General features: G+C 41.2%; 1 protein-coding gene across 1 annotated transcript; it reads right to left on the reverse strand.

Moving 5' to 3' along the window:
* Positions 1–5,896: 5,896 nt before the first annotated feature.
* On the reverse strand, positions 5,897–7,143 carry ovca2 (OVCA2 serine hydrolase domain containing). Its single transcript, XM_070918006.1, has 2 exons — positions 6,990–7,143; positions 5,897–6,689 (listed from the first exon to the last, which is right to left on the reverse strand). Exons 1-2 carry the CDS (start codon positions 7,141–7,143, stop codon positions 6,169–6,171), a joined length of 675 nt encoding a protein of 224 aa, XP_070774107.1. The 3' UTR covers positions 5,897–6,168.
* Between the last annotated feature and the right edge of the window lie 9,488 nt (positions 7,144–16,631).

Below are 16,631 nucleotides of genomic sequence, written 5' to 3' on the forward strand. Positions count from 1 at the left end.
GTGGACACATATTGCTTTTCACTTGTACTTTATTATGTGTTTCTTTATGGTTTGATTGCTGAGTACAGTAATGAATGCAAAGAGCACATGCTGACGGATGAGTCAGCCAGCTCCAACACCTGTTCCGCTCTCTGTTTGTCAGAGAGAGCAGCCTCACTTCAAAGCAGCACAGCCAGGTATTCCCAGTAGGCAGCGCTGTAACCTGCAGGCAGACACAAACCACACACTGGGTCCTACACAGGTGGGCTAACCCACATGTATGCCTGCACATGTGCAGATACACACACATGGTATGCTCACAACAAACACACACACACACACACACACACACACACACACACACACACACACACACACACACACACGCAGAAAGAATTAATCCTTGCTCCACTCTTCCTCAAGCACTACTGTATAATATCCAGAGTTACTCTGCCCTCTACAGGTCAGGATTGTTTATAACAGAGGTACTGAACTTTATCCAAGCTGAAACGTTTTGAAGCACAAAAGCACAAAATATGTGCCGGATTTAATAAAATAAAATAAAAATTGAAAACACTTGCCACAGTGTTTTGTGGATCCTTGCTAAGGTAGCTGCCTTTTGTTTGTAGTTACAATTTGTAAGTGATGTGACAGATGGTGGTCTGAGTAGAAAAGTTGGTTAAACCAAGACAAATACTATTTGAGTGATTCCAGATACCAGCATGACAGGGAGGTAGATTTCTCATTCAATTTATGTGCAGCAGCTGTCAAAGCTCCCAGGTATCCAAGACAGATGGAGTTTTTCAAAGCTTGTAAAAAAAAGATGAACAAATCCAGAGAACTGAGCAATTCAGGGTGCATGTTGTCAACATTAGTATAGTGATGCAAGCAAAAAGTCAGCATATAGATCATGGCTGCACCACAAAATTTACAGAAGTTTGAACTATTTTCCTCTTCACTGCGTCCTCAACCATCACATTTCTGCCACACATATTGGTCCATGATCTTATAAAAAGGCAACATATTTGCTACGTGCTGAGTGACTGAAGAAAAGAAAAGAGAACAAAGGAAAAGACAAGAAAAGAAAGTTGTTTATCCTCCGCCTCCCTGCACCGTAAAAGCTCATGTGCTGACAGATGAACAACAGCACATAAACTCTTACTGTTCAGGGCTGAGAAGTTATCTGACACACGTTTATCATTGCATTGGATTTCTCAATCTTGTCAGTTTGGTAATGGTTTATATATTATAGCATGGAAGTGGCTCAAAATGTATTTATATATAATTATTATGAATTATGAAACCCATAAACCTTTATTACCAAAATAATAATTAGCATATTGGTCTTAGACCTCATCTATACTTCAGGTGATCCCACATTAGGTCCCAGTGCACGGCTGAGAAAGTTTGGTGTAACTGAACACCCATCACGGTTTTATGACTATTATGGTCATTACCTCAGCAGCTATTTGATTGTTATTGTTTGTTTAGTTTTGAATGCTCTAAACATGTTCTCACTTTCTTTAGTCTGCATAGTATTCCACTACAAATATCATTGAGCTACACAAGCACAGCAAAGGCTTTTGCTGGAATTATTGTAATGTTCCTTTTTACCCTCCAAATCTCTTAATAATTGTCTGAAAACAAACAAGATTGCGCAACAGTGTTCACATTTTTGGGTTATGTGAGCCAAGACATGTCTCTCTCTCTCTCTCTCTCTCTCTCACTCTCTCTCTCTCTCTCTCTCTCTCTCTCTCTCTCCCTCTCTCTCTCTCTCTCTCTCTCTCTCCCTCTCTCTCTCTCTCTCTCTCTCTCTCTGTCTTGTCCAGACTCTACCACAGTCCTCCTCCATACTCACGATGACTAATATTTGCCCCAGTAGTGTCAGTTAGGCACCTATAAGGACAGCCAAACCGCAGCTCTCCTTGCCAGGGCCCAGCCACGGCCTCTAAAACAGTCCAGTACAGCGCAGACCAGTGACTGCAGATGACATCATACATCAAACGGCCGCTGCCCTAACTTCAGACGGCCTCAGCTGTGTCCTCAGTTCACCTCTGTACCTCCTCAGTCGACAATCCACACAACCCCTGAACATATTGACATCCGGTATTATTAAAGTGACAGTTTTAAGCAGGCACACCCACATTGAACAGGTTGAGTGGCCGATCACAGACAGCATGTTGCAGGAGACCAAATCCGTGACTGTTTGTTAACAGCATTCAGCCATTAGACAAATAAATGACAATATGTCGTAAATCTGAAATCAGAGAGCTACGCACGATGACGGGACGAGGGCAAAAACCAGACCACGTTTTGGCCCCAGCCAAAGTACACTTTGTCCACACAAACAAGAAAACCACAAAGTAGAAGAAAACCAGAAGTGTGTGTGTGTGTATGCAAGCACTGGATAACAAATGACCAAATCACACCCATATGGAGGGAAAAATATGCCGACACACACCCACGCACGCACACACATAAACACCCACTGCCCGTTGTTTGGGCCTAGATATCACACTAATACTGCAGCATAGATCCCTTCACTGTGTAGTTTCATGTCATTAGCTGACATCAACTGACTTTTCTCTGTTCTTTAAATAGCAGTTCGACTGACAACTCTAAATATACTCCCTCTGTTCCCTCTTTCACATGTCAACACACATCACACACACGTCAAACACGCTGCATATCTAACCAGCTTTCACATCACAAGGTTACTTTCTTTTTCTATGCAAACTTTGCAGGCGCACACATGCACACCTAGTCACAGACAAACACACCAACCCCCCCCCACACACACACACACTCCCACACACACAAACAAAGCAGAGCGGCATGGCTATATCCCATGAGATGCTGGACACAGGCCATACCTTTGGAAAACATCCAACATTACAACGGTTACATCACATCCACCCGCACCAGCATACCAATTTAACACTTGCAGACATGCGTGGACTTAAATTAACTGATATTAATATCAATTCAATGTCCATTTTTACATGTGTGAAAAAACAGGTTAAAAATCCAAACTACGCAACAGTCCTCCTGTCTCCATCATCTTTGTTGGGATCACAACACTGGAGATTACAATGATGACAAACATCAAAATAATGGTGAGCAACTGCAAAAAAAATGCATGTAAATCCCAAAATTGTAGGCCAGGTAATAAAATCTCAAGTCCTCTGCTGAGCGTCTTGTAATCACAGATTATTCCACTGAGAGCTGTCAGTAGTAGGAAGCTGGAGAAAGAAGGCAGAGTTGGTCAACTTTGCCAGTGTCTGGACGTGCCTGGGCCATGGGATGACCAGGCTCTTTGGAGTTTAAGTGCAAGTCTTATATAGACACATGCGCCACGTGGCCCCTCCTCTCCTTCCGTCTCCCATAACAACAAACGCTCCATAATCAAAATAGAGTCCATCTGTGCTCTGACACACCCCTCTGCCCCCTGCTCCATTCCCCATACTCCACCGGGGGAAGAGGGAAAAAGTGATCATTCAAACGCAGCGAAAACTTGAATGTGCCCTTACTCTCCCTTTTTAACCGCAACAGCCAGAGAGAGGCAAAGTGGGAGAGAGGGAAAAGGGGGGAGGCAGAGAGGGAGGGAGGGTAACTCCACCCTCATCTGTCTCTGTCTCTCATTCCTTTATTTCCCGGTTGTTGTGCAACAGGGGGAACGGATTCCTGAGAAGAGAGTCACGGCTCTGTTGTAAAACTTACTGGCAAGAGTGACCCTCTGTGTTTTTTCTTTTACTGTTTCCCTCGCTCACTCACTCTCTCCGTTTGTCTCCACTTGTTATCAAAACCATGTGTGTGAGTGTGTGTGTGTGTGTGTGTGTGTGTGTGTCTGCTGTGAGGTCTTGGAGGGACACAAGGGCCACGGGGGAGCACAGGAGAGAAGGGATATGAGGGCCTGTGATGGTGAAACGAGACCACATAGCCATGACATCTGAGTGGCAGTAGCAGCTCATTAGATGTGGAAACAGGAGACATGTTATAAACATCAAGGCAGGTTGTTTAAGACAGTGAGAGTGTATGTTTACAAGCGAGGAAGTTGATGCTGAATATAAGCTGTTTTACAGTGGAATTGCATCTCAGCACGGCAAATAACCACCCACTGCAGCCCACAGTTGTCTGTAATTTTTGGATCAAGAGTGGATTTTCAGATATCCAGACAAACAAAACTATTTTTGTCCATGTCATAAATGTAGCAGACATGTGATAGGGTATGTTGCACCCAAAGCCGATGACACACAGGATGCGGAAGGGAGGAGGATGTTGCGGAGAGTTCGGAGCGAGGTAGAGGCCAGTGGGAGATGAAAGCAACAGGGAAGGGGGGAGAGAGAGAGAGAGAGAGAGAGGTAGAGAGGAGAGAGAGAGAGAGGTAGAGAGGAGAGAGCACACATCTGGAAACAATCGAATGAGTGCAGCCTGACGTGCACATGCTTTCAGCTATAAAAGAACAACATGTCCTTGAACCTTGTGCATTTGAGCGTGTGCATGAACCCGTCTATGTAACCCGCATATGAAGAAACACCTTCACGCAACACCCAGACCAATCATTGAGATACATCGCCTCTGGCAGGGGAAGCCTTCATCACTCTTCACAGCTGATGCTCCCATACGCTGCAATGCAAATTCAATATGGGTAAAATGCCTCAGTAACCACATACTGACGTGTAAAGATGACTCCAACTATTATTAGAGCATCTATCATGTTTACATCTGAAATGTTTTCCTTCCATTTGTATAAACTCTGTGGCAAAGACATTTTTGTTACAGTATGAGGTTATATTATTACACAAGTTAAGTTTGCAAAACTATGTTATGCAAAATATTACTCAAACGAATTAAATCAAGGTTTCCACTGTGGCTCTGATATAAAATTCTTGTCATAACTTTCCACAATCATGGCGGACTGTTCCCAGAACCTAAAAATGTCTGTCCTCTCCTGGTGCAGTGTTGTTTTTATAAAAGGGGAGAACGCTTTTTATCTTCGACTATTGAGATTACTGCAGGGAAAGAACGGAAAATACATTTCCGTTTATTCCTCTGATCTGAGTCATTTATAAAATGTTCCTTCTATTTCCTGATGTTCATCTTGTTCCCAAATAAATTATACAAATATCCTGATTGTTCCCATCTGCCAATCTGTTGAGCTGGACAGATCGTATTACAGCATTTGAAATGGCCTTTCTGACAGTAGAATTCGGGGGGGGGGGGGCTCTCCGACAATTTTCTAACTTTCCAAAACAGACAATCCTACAAATCAAGCTAATGTTAGGCAGCAACTAGCCACGTGTGCTGAGGTTTGAACTCTCCCTTTCGTTCTTCATTCGCAACACAACAATTTCTGTCACCTTTCCTGTGTACAACAGAGTGCAACACTATGAATGCCTTTGAGATTTGTACGATTCCTTGCGTTAAGGAGACGCATGCAAAGACAAAGAGATAATAGACAGAGAGATGCAGCCAGGAGGCAATGACAGCATGCTTTCAGTCCTGCCTTATGGTGTGACATTTTTGCCTATAGAACTTGGTTTGTTGGAAGCATACTGAGGCCTTTATCTCATTATCTCGATCTGTTCTCACTTCAACACAGAATTACACAATATTTCAGAAATTTATACACCAGTTGAAAGCTGAGAACTTCATGATGCAATCGGCTATTTAGTTATTAACTCCCAAGTACACATGGGAGAAGATGCAAGGGTTAAAAAGTTTGGTTTAAATTTGTTCTTTTCACAACAGATGTGTTGACAGCAGGAAGAGCACAGCTGTAATTAACACTTCATTGGAACAAAGCCATCATGGATGTTATTAGATACACTTGTTACTTTAAAGATATTATTACACATCCCACAAAAAGAAACAGAGACCAGAATATATTAAATAAACAAATGTCACGTGATTTATTGTCTGTTACATGACATTTTCCCTGAGAAGGACAGCAGTCATTGTACTGTTTTAGATGGATCAGATCAGAGGCTAACAAAAACAGCTTCCAGAGCACAAAGGTCATGACTCTGAACATGGCATTTGTAGTGATTCTGGAACCAATTATGTTACCACAAGATTTTTCTGAACATTAAATAATCAACATTCCCTGGCCATATGTCTGCCTGAGTCTTTTTGATGGATTGCAGCTCTTCACTTATTCAGCACCTGAGTTTCTGCAACTTTGGTTTCTCATTGGAACCTCTTGAGAAAGTCCTGGTACGTTTGTCTGTGAGCAGATGCAGCAGGAACAAAATGGCCACCAGGATGCGTCAGGATCTGAGGGTCGTGGAAGGAGGGGAGGAGCTCCCTGCTCATGTTGTCAGGGATGACTCGGTCCTCCAGTCCAAACACATGCAGGGAGGGGATCTGGAGCGGAGCGCTGTAGAATTTTTGGTGTTCCTTGCAAGCGCTGCGGAAACCAGCGACGAGGATGGCAAAGCGGAAGCTGAACTCTGACTCCAGTTTTTGCTCCTGAAGAGAGCACAGCATGGCCACAAAAGCTGCTCCCTGACTAAAGCCCAGGATGCCGTCAAAAGGACCTTGGACCTTCACAGCTTCTCTCACAACCGTCACGCTCTCGTCGAGCCCCAGGCTTTCCTCACACTGCTGCTGAGCGCTGAAACTCCGAGCCTGGGTGTCAGAAAACCACCAACCCCTGGGGTCCTCATCGCCTCCTGGTCCAGGACCAGAACCATTCTCCTTCTCTGGAGCTTTGGAAAGTACAGAAATAAATAAAGTGGTTATTCTGCTGAGTTAAATTATCTAAAATTCAAAAGGCACCACCAGTTCAGAACATAAATACGGATTTACTTCATATAGTATTTTGTGTATGCGTAACTACGTCCATATATCTCGTTAAGAGGCCAATGTCGAATAAAGTCTACGCAATGAACAAAGTGAAAGCAAGCTTAGTCCACCTCTATACTTCCAATAACATTAAAGGCAACTAGCTACTTGTTACTCCCCACTTCAGTGTGTTTTACTGGAGGCAGGTGTAGAGGATGACCCACCTTCACTGCTGACTTGCTGCACACTGAGCGGTGCACTCAGGTAAACAAGCTCCACTTGTTTCTTCAGCAGCTTCCGCAGAGCTCCCGTCTTTTCACGGAACGAGCTGCCGTTCTGACGGTAACCATGGATACACAGGACCCGGAGAGGTGCCATGGAGAAGTTCGCCTAGCTACCTTAGCTAACGCTAGCCAGTTAGTTTCAATTACAGGTCGGAGGATATTAACGTCAATATATATAAGATTAACAAGACGTTGTCGTATAGCACACCACTTTAAATGGTCAGATAAAATACACTGCGGGATATTTGAACGACGACAAAGAGTTACTCAGCTATTACAATACCGAAAGTTACAGACAGCTGCATAACTCGTGAGGTCAGCCGGAAAGAATGAGACGTACTTCCGCTATTCTTTTCAAAGTAAAACCAGTAAACATGACTAATGTTTCTCTTAATGTACCAAAGTTAAAATAAAGAATATATTTGGAGAATATATAGTAAAAAAAAAAAACATAACTTCAGTATGCATCTTTTATTTTTTAATTTGTAGTTGGCACACTCTTATTTTGTCAAAATGATTTATTAAAATAATATATCTGATTTACTTGACGTAGCTTCCATGAGCTTGACCAACATGCGCATCTGCTACTACAGCAAAGAAAAACAAAAGATTGAATGCAACAGTTTATTCAATGTATAAAATGTTAGTTTTAGCTGATGTACTGCTTGATTGCTATCAATGAAATATCAGATATCAGTTATTATTTCAGCTATTTCATTTAATTATTTTCCGTCAAGGATTCAAATGTTTATTTGTCACACACACAAACAATATGTGTGAAATGCAGGGTGGCATACTCTTAAGACTGTGCTATGACACTAGTGTGCAATGAATAATAATAATTGGAATAAGGTAGTAGGTGCATTTAGATGCATAGTAGAGAGCAAATGCATTTTTATACAGTACAATACAATCATCAGTCATTTTTCATCAGATGACACTGCAGCAGCTGTAGCACCTCAAATTGTCTGAAGTTTTGACAGCATATCAGATCAAACTTTTACTTGTATACATCACTGCCTGCCTGTTCTGCTTTCTTTCAGCAGCAGCTCTGATTAACAGCCTGCTAAAGATCCGTCTCATACGGATGATGCTGCAGCCATTCACACCAGCTACATGACTTGCTGCACAGTCTTGTGTTGACTTCATGAGGCTTGAAGAGTTTAGGCACAAGATGATCGGAGGGTGTTCTCACAGGGAAACATAATCTTGCGTGTCATTCACATTGGATTTTATAACAGACTTAGATCAGTTCATGCTGCAAAGTTGAACTTGTGAGAGTTGAAAATTAATTGAATGTGTTGACAGTCAAATCTCTGACATTGATAAGACAAGACAAGTGTTCTTTGGTGTATTTCTGTACTGGTCTGAACTGGATATTCTTCTCTACTACTTCTCAAGTGATTGATTGATTAGTTGACTGGCAGAAAGTTAATTCATTAGAATTTTGATTTGTGGATTTTGTGATATTCTATTTGAAGACATCACAAGGCTCTTGCAACATGCATTTCCCAGAAGGAATGAGCTAAACTTAACTTCAGGCTACAGAAAGCCAGCAGTTAGCCAGAGCAACATTGTTTCTCACCTGTATTTAATAACCCAAGACTCACAGCAAGACCCAGGTTAAGGTTTCACTGATCCTCACCATATGTTTCTGAGAAATTGGAAACCCTTCAAGCAAACAACAACAAAAGTCTTCCCTCCATTTATAGCAGATGCATTTTACTGTCTGACTGACGCTCTATTAATGGATACAGTGTGCTTGCATTTCTGGGGCAAAATGAGCTCATTGCTAGTTGGTGGGAGGCTGACCCCTAAAGAGTCAGATGAGAATGTCTCTTGCTGCGACATCTCAGACGAGCCAGGTGATACAAAGCAGCGTCTGTAAAAAATCAGGAAATCTTTGAGTCCTTAAATCTTTCATCTCTCTGCAACAACACACAAAAAATAAAACGAAAAAGAACTTTATTTTCAACACAGATAAAAGCGAAATGCTAATTCTAGGCCACAGGAACTCACTTATCAGACTCTCTTTCAACTTCAGTGGCAGAACTGTTCTCCCAAAGGACTCTGTCAAAAATACAGACATTATCTTTGATCCAGATTCTCTTTTGACAAACATATGAAGGCAATATCCCAAACACCATATTCTCACTTCAGAGTGATATGCAGGAGTTGGCATTTAGCCAGTCCTCCTAAGGGTTTGGGGATGGCCCAAAGCAGCGACAGCCATAAAAGCCTAGTGCTCAAAAAGGGAAAAGGGAGGATGGGGAAAAAGGTCAAATCAAAATAAAAACTTTAACCATGTTTGCCCTGTATGGATGCATTACTGCATTATTTTCTGTTAACAAATCTTCAACATATTTTTCATTTCACTGATAAAAATAAAAAAAGATTCATGTGGCTCCGGGACACACCTACAAAGATGTTTACTGAGATGTCTTGTGAGCGGTTGTGTGTTATGAAAGAGCTCTGGGTCAGGGTTTACCCAGCTGGGACGTTGTAATTGAGCAGGGGCGAGGACACCGACTGTTTCATAGGTGCGGCCTCACGGCAAGGCAAGCTTCTGATTCAGTTTCCACCGCCTCTGTCTCCTCTCAGGGTCTCTGTCAACAAAGCGATTGTTTTCTTTGATGATTGTTGCTGCTCTAGTTTTTGGAGTGGTCTCATACAGTATACATGCTCTGTCAATTGGGCTTAGTAAAGGTCTTTTGTTGCTGAGAAAGCGCTTGTGTTGCCTTGCCATGACGCACATGCTAATTAGGAAGAGTGAAAACAAAAACCACACACCCAAGGGATGAGGCTGCTGCTGATGTTCTCCAGCACTGGTGAGGAGCCATGTGTCGACCCCCCAGGGAGGCAGACAGACAGAGAGAGAGAGAGAGAGAGAGAGAGAGAGAGAGAGAGAGAGACCTTTGCTGGTGTAGACAAACTGATCCCCTGTTTCATTGTTTCATTTTTTATTTTTAATTCCTTCCAGAATTGGCTGCTGCTGCATATTGCTCCCTGGCTGTCCCAGCACTCCACACTTTAACATTTCCTGTTATTCAAAACTCAGCACCCTGAGCACTCATGTGGATCATAAAACATAACAATGTCATAACTTGAAGCACCAAATCATAATAACTAACAACATTTCATCATGAACCACTATCATAATGTTAATTATCTTAATTGTAGCACGATATAATGTACAACCCTTAGTTGTAGTGGTAACATAATGAACATAATATCATAATGTGCATAATTAGTCTATAAATATAACATGAGGCCATGATGTGGATCAAGGTACTGTATAACCGAGTTTTCTAATAGCTGTTTAAATAAGTCTAAACACTGTTTTTCATGACTCCGACTTATTCTATTTTAATATCTGTTTTGTGAGGAATGTTATTATAATTTGTCAATCTCTCTCTCTCTCTCTCTCTCTCTCTCTCTCTCTATATATATATATATATATATATATATATATATATGTATATATATATTAGTTATATTTTAATGGATAGTGTAGTGGGACACGACAGATAGAAAATCAAATTAAAGTCAGATCTAGATTACTGTAACGTTGATTTTGATTTGCGTTAGTATTTGTAGAATGGCTACGGGTACAAGTAGACAAGGTGGCCAATCTGTCATGGAAGAAGAAGACTAAAGAAAGAAGTCATCATTCATGGCTGTGGGGTGAAATGAGGTCTCCTTTCATGTTCTGCTGCAGTCCACAGGGGGGCAGTGGTGCACCATAAGTTCAGGATGTACTGTCGTAGCAGACCTCACGCCTCCCTGGAAGCAAAACACTCTCAGCAAGCTGAACCTACCTGAGTATATGAGAAAACAAACCCACAGAAAGTAATTGCAGAATAATGATCAAGAGTGGAGTAATGCATAATATTGTAATTAGTAAATTCAGAAAACACTGTGATTCAAAATTAAACCATTCAAAAACAGCAGATACACCCTACAGTTTGAGAATTACAATATCTGTAATGAGACAATCCTATAATTATTCTCACTGTAAAGCCAGCTGCTAATGTGTGGCGGTACAGCAGGATCTGCAGAGATCACGAGGACACGCAGGTTAAGCTTCACAGCCGGAGCTAAGAACCAAAATAGGGGGAGCAGTCATGTTCAGAGAGGTCAGAATGGCCTGCAGGTTGTGTCCTCCAGTGGAAGATCTGTGCTGCTGTCCTCTGCAGTGACATTATTAGAGACGCTGTCATTCTGCCATACGATCTGTGAAGTCTGTGTGCACATAAAGGAGGACAGAGAGGAGTATGACGAATGTCCTGTCTGCTCCGGATCCTCACTGGAGCTGGCAATGTAGGCCATACACAACGTGAGTGCCCTCGAAGAAAAGCAGATAGATTTTTAATCTCATTCAAAGTTTGTGTTCAAGTGTTACGTTCTATTCAGGGAGACACCACTACGATTCTTATCAAGACGAGCGCAGTGCAAAAACAGTGTGATAAAAGGCTGTTTTTCTTATCATGTTGTTGACAGCTGACAGATGCTATCACAGGGTGGGACACAGGTGACAGGTAAGGCAGCAGAAGTTGAAGACATGTCATTTGTTGTAAGCAAAAATGTCAGTGTTACTCAGTGTGTGACACCATTATTTTAATTAATGCTTCCACTGTATATCAATCTTTCCATCACTTCATCTCCCAAAGCATTTAAGTTGCATCTGTTATTATGTGTGTTTGCAGAAACCTTATTTTCCTGCACGTTTTGTCAAAATCAAACACGTTTTGATCCATGTGCTTTGATTCACATGTTTTTGTTTTTTATTTTTTTTATTTCCAGTGTCTGGGATGTCACACATGACACGCATGACACATATGAGCAAATGATGCTGTGCTCTCCAATTGGGCGTATTGCTGTGAGACTAGTTTTGGCAAAACTGAAGTAAACAGTTATTGTCGTGCCCCACTTAGTCTAATCAGTGCAATTTTCTAAAGTGAAGAATGAAGCAGGGGGGATACATCATTCCCTTAAGTTTCATTAAAATGGGATCAGGGGTATGTGAGATAATGCATGTGGCAGATGGACAGACTGGAGCTGATCTGTACTCCCTTCCAATGAAATCTCAGGAATATTTGATGTTGCTCTCAGCTCCACTGAGTCACAGTACAGTCTGTTACAGAGCCTCTTATCCTTTCCTTTAGATGTGTTCAATGCTCTGAATGAGTAGGCTCACACCTTGCTGATACAAGATGATGCTCAAATTTACCCATTGACTCACTGACTCTTTCTTCTTAGCATCCTTGAAATCTGAGAGCTACTAGTGTTTATTTTAAGCAATGAGTATGATTTCCGATTGACTCACACAGGAGAGACTCCTTGTGATCTCAGCTGGTGCTGTTTGGGAACAAACCGGACTATGTGACTCAACTAGTAGCAAAGACAGACACGTATCACTTCCCAAATTGACTCACCTGGAGTGTAGTGTGGTTTATGTGCCCCTCTTGAGTGTGGCTTAATGTTCAGTCTAGTTTAACTACATTTTAAATCATACTCACGGACAATTCCAGCCTATATGGACATTCCTGTCACGACAGCTATGGACACACATATCTGGGCATGCATGGACAATTATTTGCTACTTTGGCAACCTTTTTTAAAATTCAATGTCAGTGAGTGTATCAGGGTGGTGGACTGTGTGTAGTTGTGGTGCATTTTTGTGTGTACTTAATACACTACAAAAAAACCTAGTCATTAAATTTCTTTGGACAGTGTTTCCTTGCAGAGCTGCAATGGATGGATGAAGAGGGACTTTTGTACTAAAATGACTGAAGATACCAACAACACTTGATTTGACAAAATCAGACTGCTGAAGCTTCATATTAGTTTTGGCTTTAACTTTGACAGCTGTGCTTCCTCGTAACTCTTCAGAATAAGAATTTTCATACAAATCAGCTTCTAAAATATGATGCATTGTTGTAGATCAAGCTACCCAACAGTACATAAAAAATAAACTGTAAAATGCTATTAACAATCCAATAATATAAAATATTCTGATTTAATGCTCACAGGGGCCATTTACCTGCATAAGAGTACTTTTTTGTACTTTTCGTACATTTTTACTGATAATACTTCTGTACTTTTACTTCATTTACTTAAGATTTTAAATGCAAGAATTGCACTTGTATTGGAGTATTGTTACAAAATTTTGTTAATACTTTTTTTACATTTGAACCACATTTGCAAAGGATTTTTTCACGGCCAATATGGAAAGAACAAATTACAGCGAAAAAACAAAACAAAAAAGATCTTATATGTGTACAACAATGTACATACATTTGGCCATATAAGCATTATATTGAGACAGACTTGATAAAATGTGACCCTATCTTTTAAGAGAATCAGAAAAGATAAATTATTCTTTCTCACTTGTGGGAAGGAGAAAATCTCTTCATCGACAGTGAAGGTTTTTTTTCTCATTGTAGAAAGCTGCCCGACACTATTCTCTGGTGTATGTTTCAAAATGATGCACTGATGCATCACTGTTCAAATTCACAGTCCATTGCTGCAGAGTGAGCAGAACGTCAGTGGATTGCAAGTGGTCCCGATGCTTTTTGGCTGCAGGCTTTCATTAAGAAATAGATCAAACAGATCAAATTGATAAAAGTCTAGAAGGGGGGATAAACTGTGTCGCCACCAGAAATTAAATTTTATGATCAGACGCATGGGAATCAAACATTGAACATGGGAAATCCCACTCTTTACCCTCACACCATCATCCGCTTCACATGCTGCTCAATTATTTAATTTTATGTTACAGATATTTCAAGATGAAGTAATTGAAATCCAACCACTGCATATATTATAAAACATTAACCCACTCTCCTGTCAGAAATAAAGCGATGGCTCGAGCACAGTGTTGTTGATCATCTCGAAGAAAGGTGCATCTTTTGTCTTTGGACAACTTTCAGAGAAACAAAAGACTTCGAACTCTTGCAGAATTTGTACATTTGGGCATTTGGGTTGTGTAGCGGATTTTCACCACTTCGTAACAGAGGAGGCTGCAGCAGGATAAGAGTCCAGAGGGAGGGAGAAGGGTAGACACGGTGGACACTGAAGATGAAGATTGAAGAGATGAACAGAGAGGTACTGTATCAGTGTCCTCAGAGAGACAATGGAGAAAGACATCCCTGTCTAACTTCTGGTGAGAGGTCTTCTGGTATTTCAATTGCCTTGAGCGAATGGGAAACTTAATGGAGGCTTGCAGGAGAGGCACAGAGAAAAGTTACATACTGTACTTTCTCACATTTTCTTTGGAACCTTATCAGAGCTCCTTAGCAACCCACAGAGTTTTTACCTTCAATAGCTCTGAAAGGAAAGGCAGAAAAAAATGAATCACACTTGTAGATTCTCATAATTGAAGTACCATACCCGTTAATTTACACGTCACAGTCCATTAACTACAAACCACATATATTTTATATATATAACTGTAGACCATTTTCCAAACCATACATTTCTAGAATGGTTTTCTCGCTTCCTCACAGAAACGATTCATCAGACTCTCACTGTATTTCAAACAGTGGTGTAAGATGTATTCAGATCTACCAGATTCAGGCCTACTTACAGCATGTGTTTTGTAAATACAGCATGTGTATATAGATAGCGTTATAGACTCATCTTTTTTCTTTTAATGTTGTTTGTATTACATATTATTGTCCCTATATTATTCAGTTGTTTATCTTGGGCCTCTGACTATGTATTTTTCAATAGTTCACCAAGTTTACTTTAGTCAAAGTTATCATCACATGGTGACCAAACATGCACTAATCAATATTTTTTCTATTAACATTGAATAAAATGAGACGGCAGCATCAGCCGTTTGAGCAAATGCTCTAAAATAAACAACAAAGCCCTCTAGCAGCCGTAGTTGTTATGACTCTTATCCATTGGAGCAAGGTCGGGTGATGTTATTGTAGAGCCACAGAGTCGATAGATGGAGAAGGTTGAGGTCGATGCATAGGTCAACATAACATGGGACTTTGCCACAGGAGACAGCTGTTTCTGTTTCCAACCAACAGTCAATGTTGTTGTCCACAATCGTTGCCTAACCTTAACCATGTGGTTATTACTTACCTAACCAAACCACAATGTCTCCCTAAACCTAACCACGTTGAGTATGTGCCTAAACCACAGCTGAATCACAGCATTATCAGATCATTAAACAGATATTTTGGCCCTGACAAATGATGCCGCCCTGCATATTTTAGAAATATTTGTATTTTGTCGTTTAATTGGAAGGACTTGTTGATTAAAATATTACAAACATGTGAAAGAGGTAGTTCGCAATGACAAAATTACAGAAAAAGATCATCCATCACGGCAGCTCTACTGCGCTAAAAAAAGAGTGAACGTTTTAAACTTCCCAAAAAAAAACGTTACATCAAGTTTCAAGTCTTTGCAAGTTGATATTTGTGCTGCCTTCTAGCCATAGAAACCAATGGCTAGAAGGCAGGAATAGCTGCAGGTATGATTTGGAATATTGTCACCAATGTATGGTTTGATTATTTGCTGACACATGTGGACACAGTGGTGGTCCTTTAAGGCCCTATAGAGAAAATCATCCAGAGGGTGGCATTTCTATGACACCTTATACATCTGATCTGCACCTTGTCAACAGGCTTCAAATGGTAAGAATGAATAGTTAATGCTTGTATGCTGACCAGCCAGCTGTATCCTGTAGGTGCCCAGAGTCTTGTGAACATCTACATGTTATCAAAGAGCCCAGCTGGGACCTGGTAGTTAGGCAGGGGTGACAACAAGGTGTGGCCTCTGGACCTGCTTCAAGGAGAGACAGCTCCCAAATGTTTTCACTTCCAAATGTTTGTCTCCTCTCAATGTGACTGTGATTGTTTTCTTTTTCTATTTATTTATCTGTAAGGATATGACACTAGTTTTAGATAGGTGTCACACGTAGGCTGTGCTAGTTAGGCCTTCTAAAGGTCTTTTGTTGCTGTGAAAGCGCACACAGGCCTACTGTTGCGTCGTGATGCACATGCCAATTAGGGAGAGTTAAAGAAACACACCCAGGGGACAAGGCTGCTGTTGACGTTCTCCCGCACTGATGAGGAGCCATGTGTCGATCCCTGAGGGAGGCAGAGAGAAAGAGAGTGCAAATAAGAGGGGGTGTGATAAAAAGGTAGGGAAGAAGTAGGAAAGTGGGGAGTTCCTATACTCATGTGTAATGTAGCCCTTCCCTGTCACAGTGATTTATGAGGAACAGAAATATTATAATATTCCTGCTGCAAATCAGAGAAATGGGAGCAGGAGAGGAGGTTTATAGCGTGTATGTGTGTGTGTGTTTAAGACAAACATGTCAGGCAAAGGGGCAAAACTGATACAAGCCAAAACCAGGAAGGAAACTACGTCAAAACGTGGACACTTAGTAAAACACATGCTGCACCTGATCTACAAACTGCACCTACACACCACTTCTGTATGCATTTACAATTTGTTTGTGTCTTTGTGTGCGTACATTCACTCGTGTTTTCTTCCACAAATACAGCAACTACACACCGGGATGTTTAAATGTATGTGGCGTCTTTGCTGTGCTCCTGTACA

This window comes from Enoplosus armatus, chromosome 13 (assembly GCF_043641665.1).
Source record: "Enoplosus armatus isolate fEnoArm2 chromosome 13, fEnoArm2.hap1, whole genome shotgun sequence".
Classification (NCBI taxonomy): Eukaryota; Metazoa; Chordata; class Actinopteri; order Centrarchiformes; family Enoplosidae; genus Enoplosus; species Enoplosus armatus.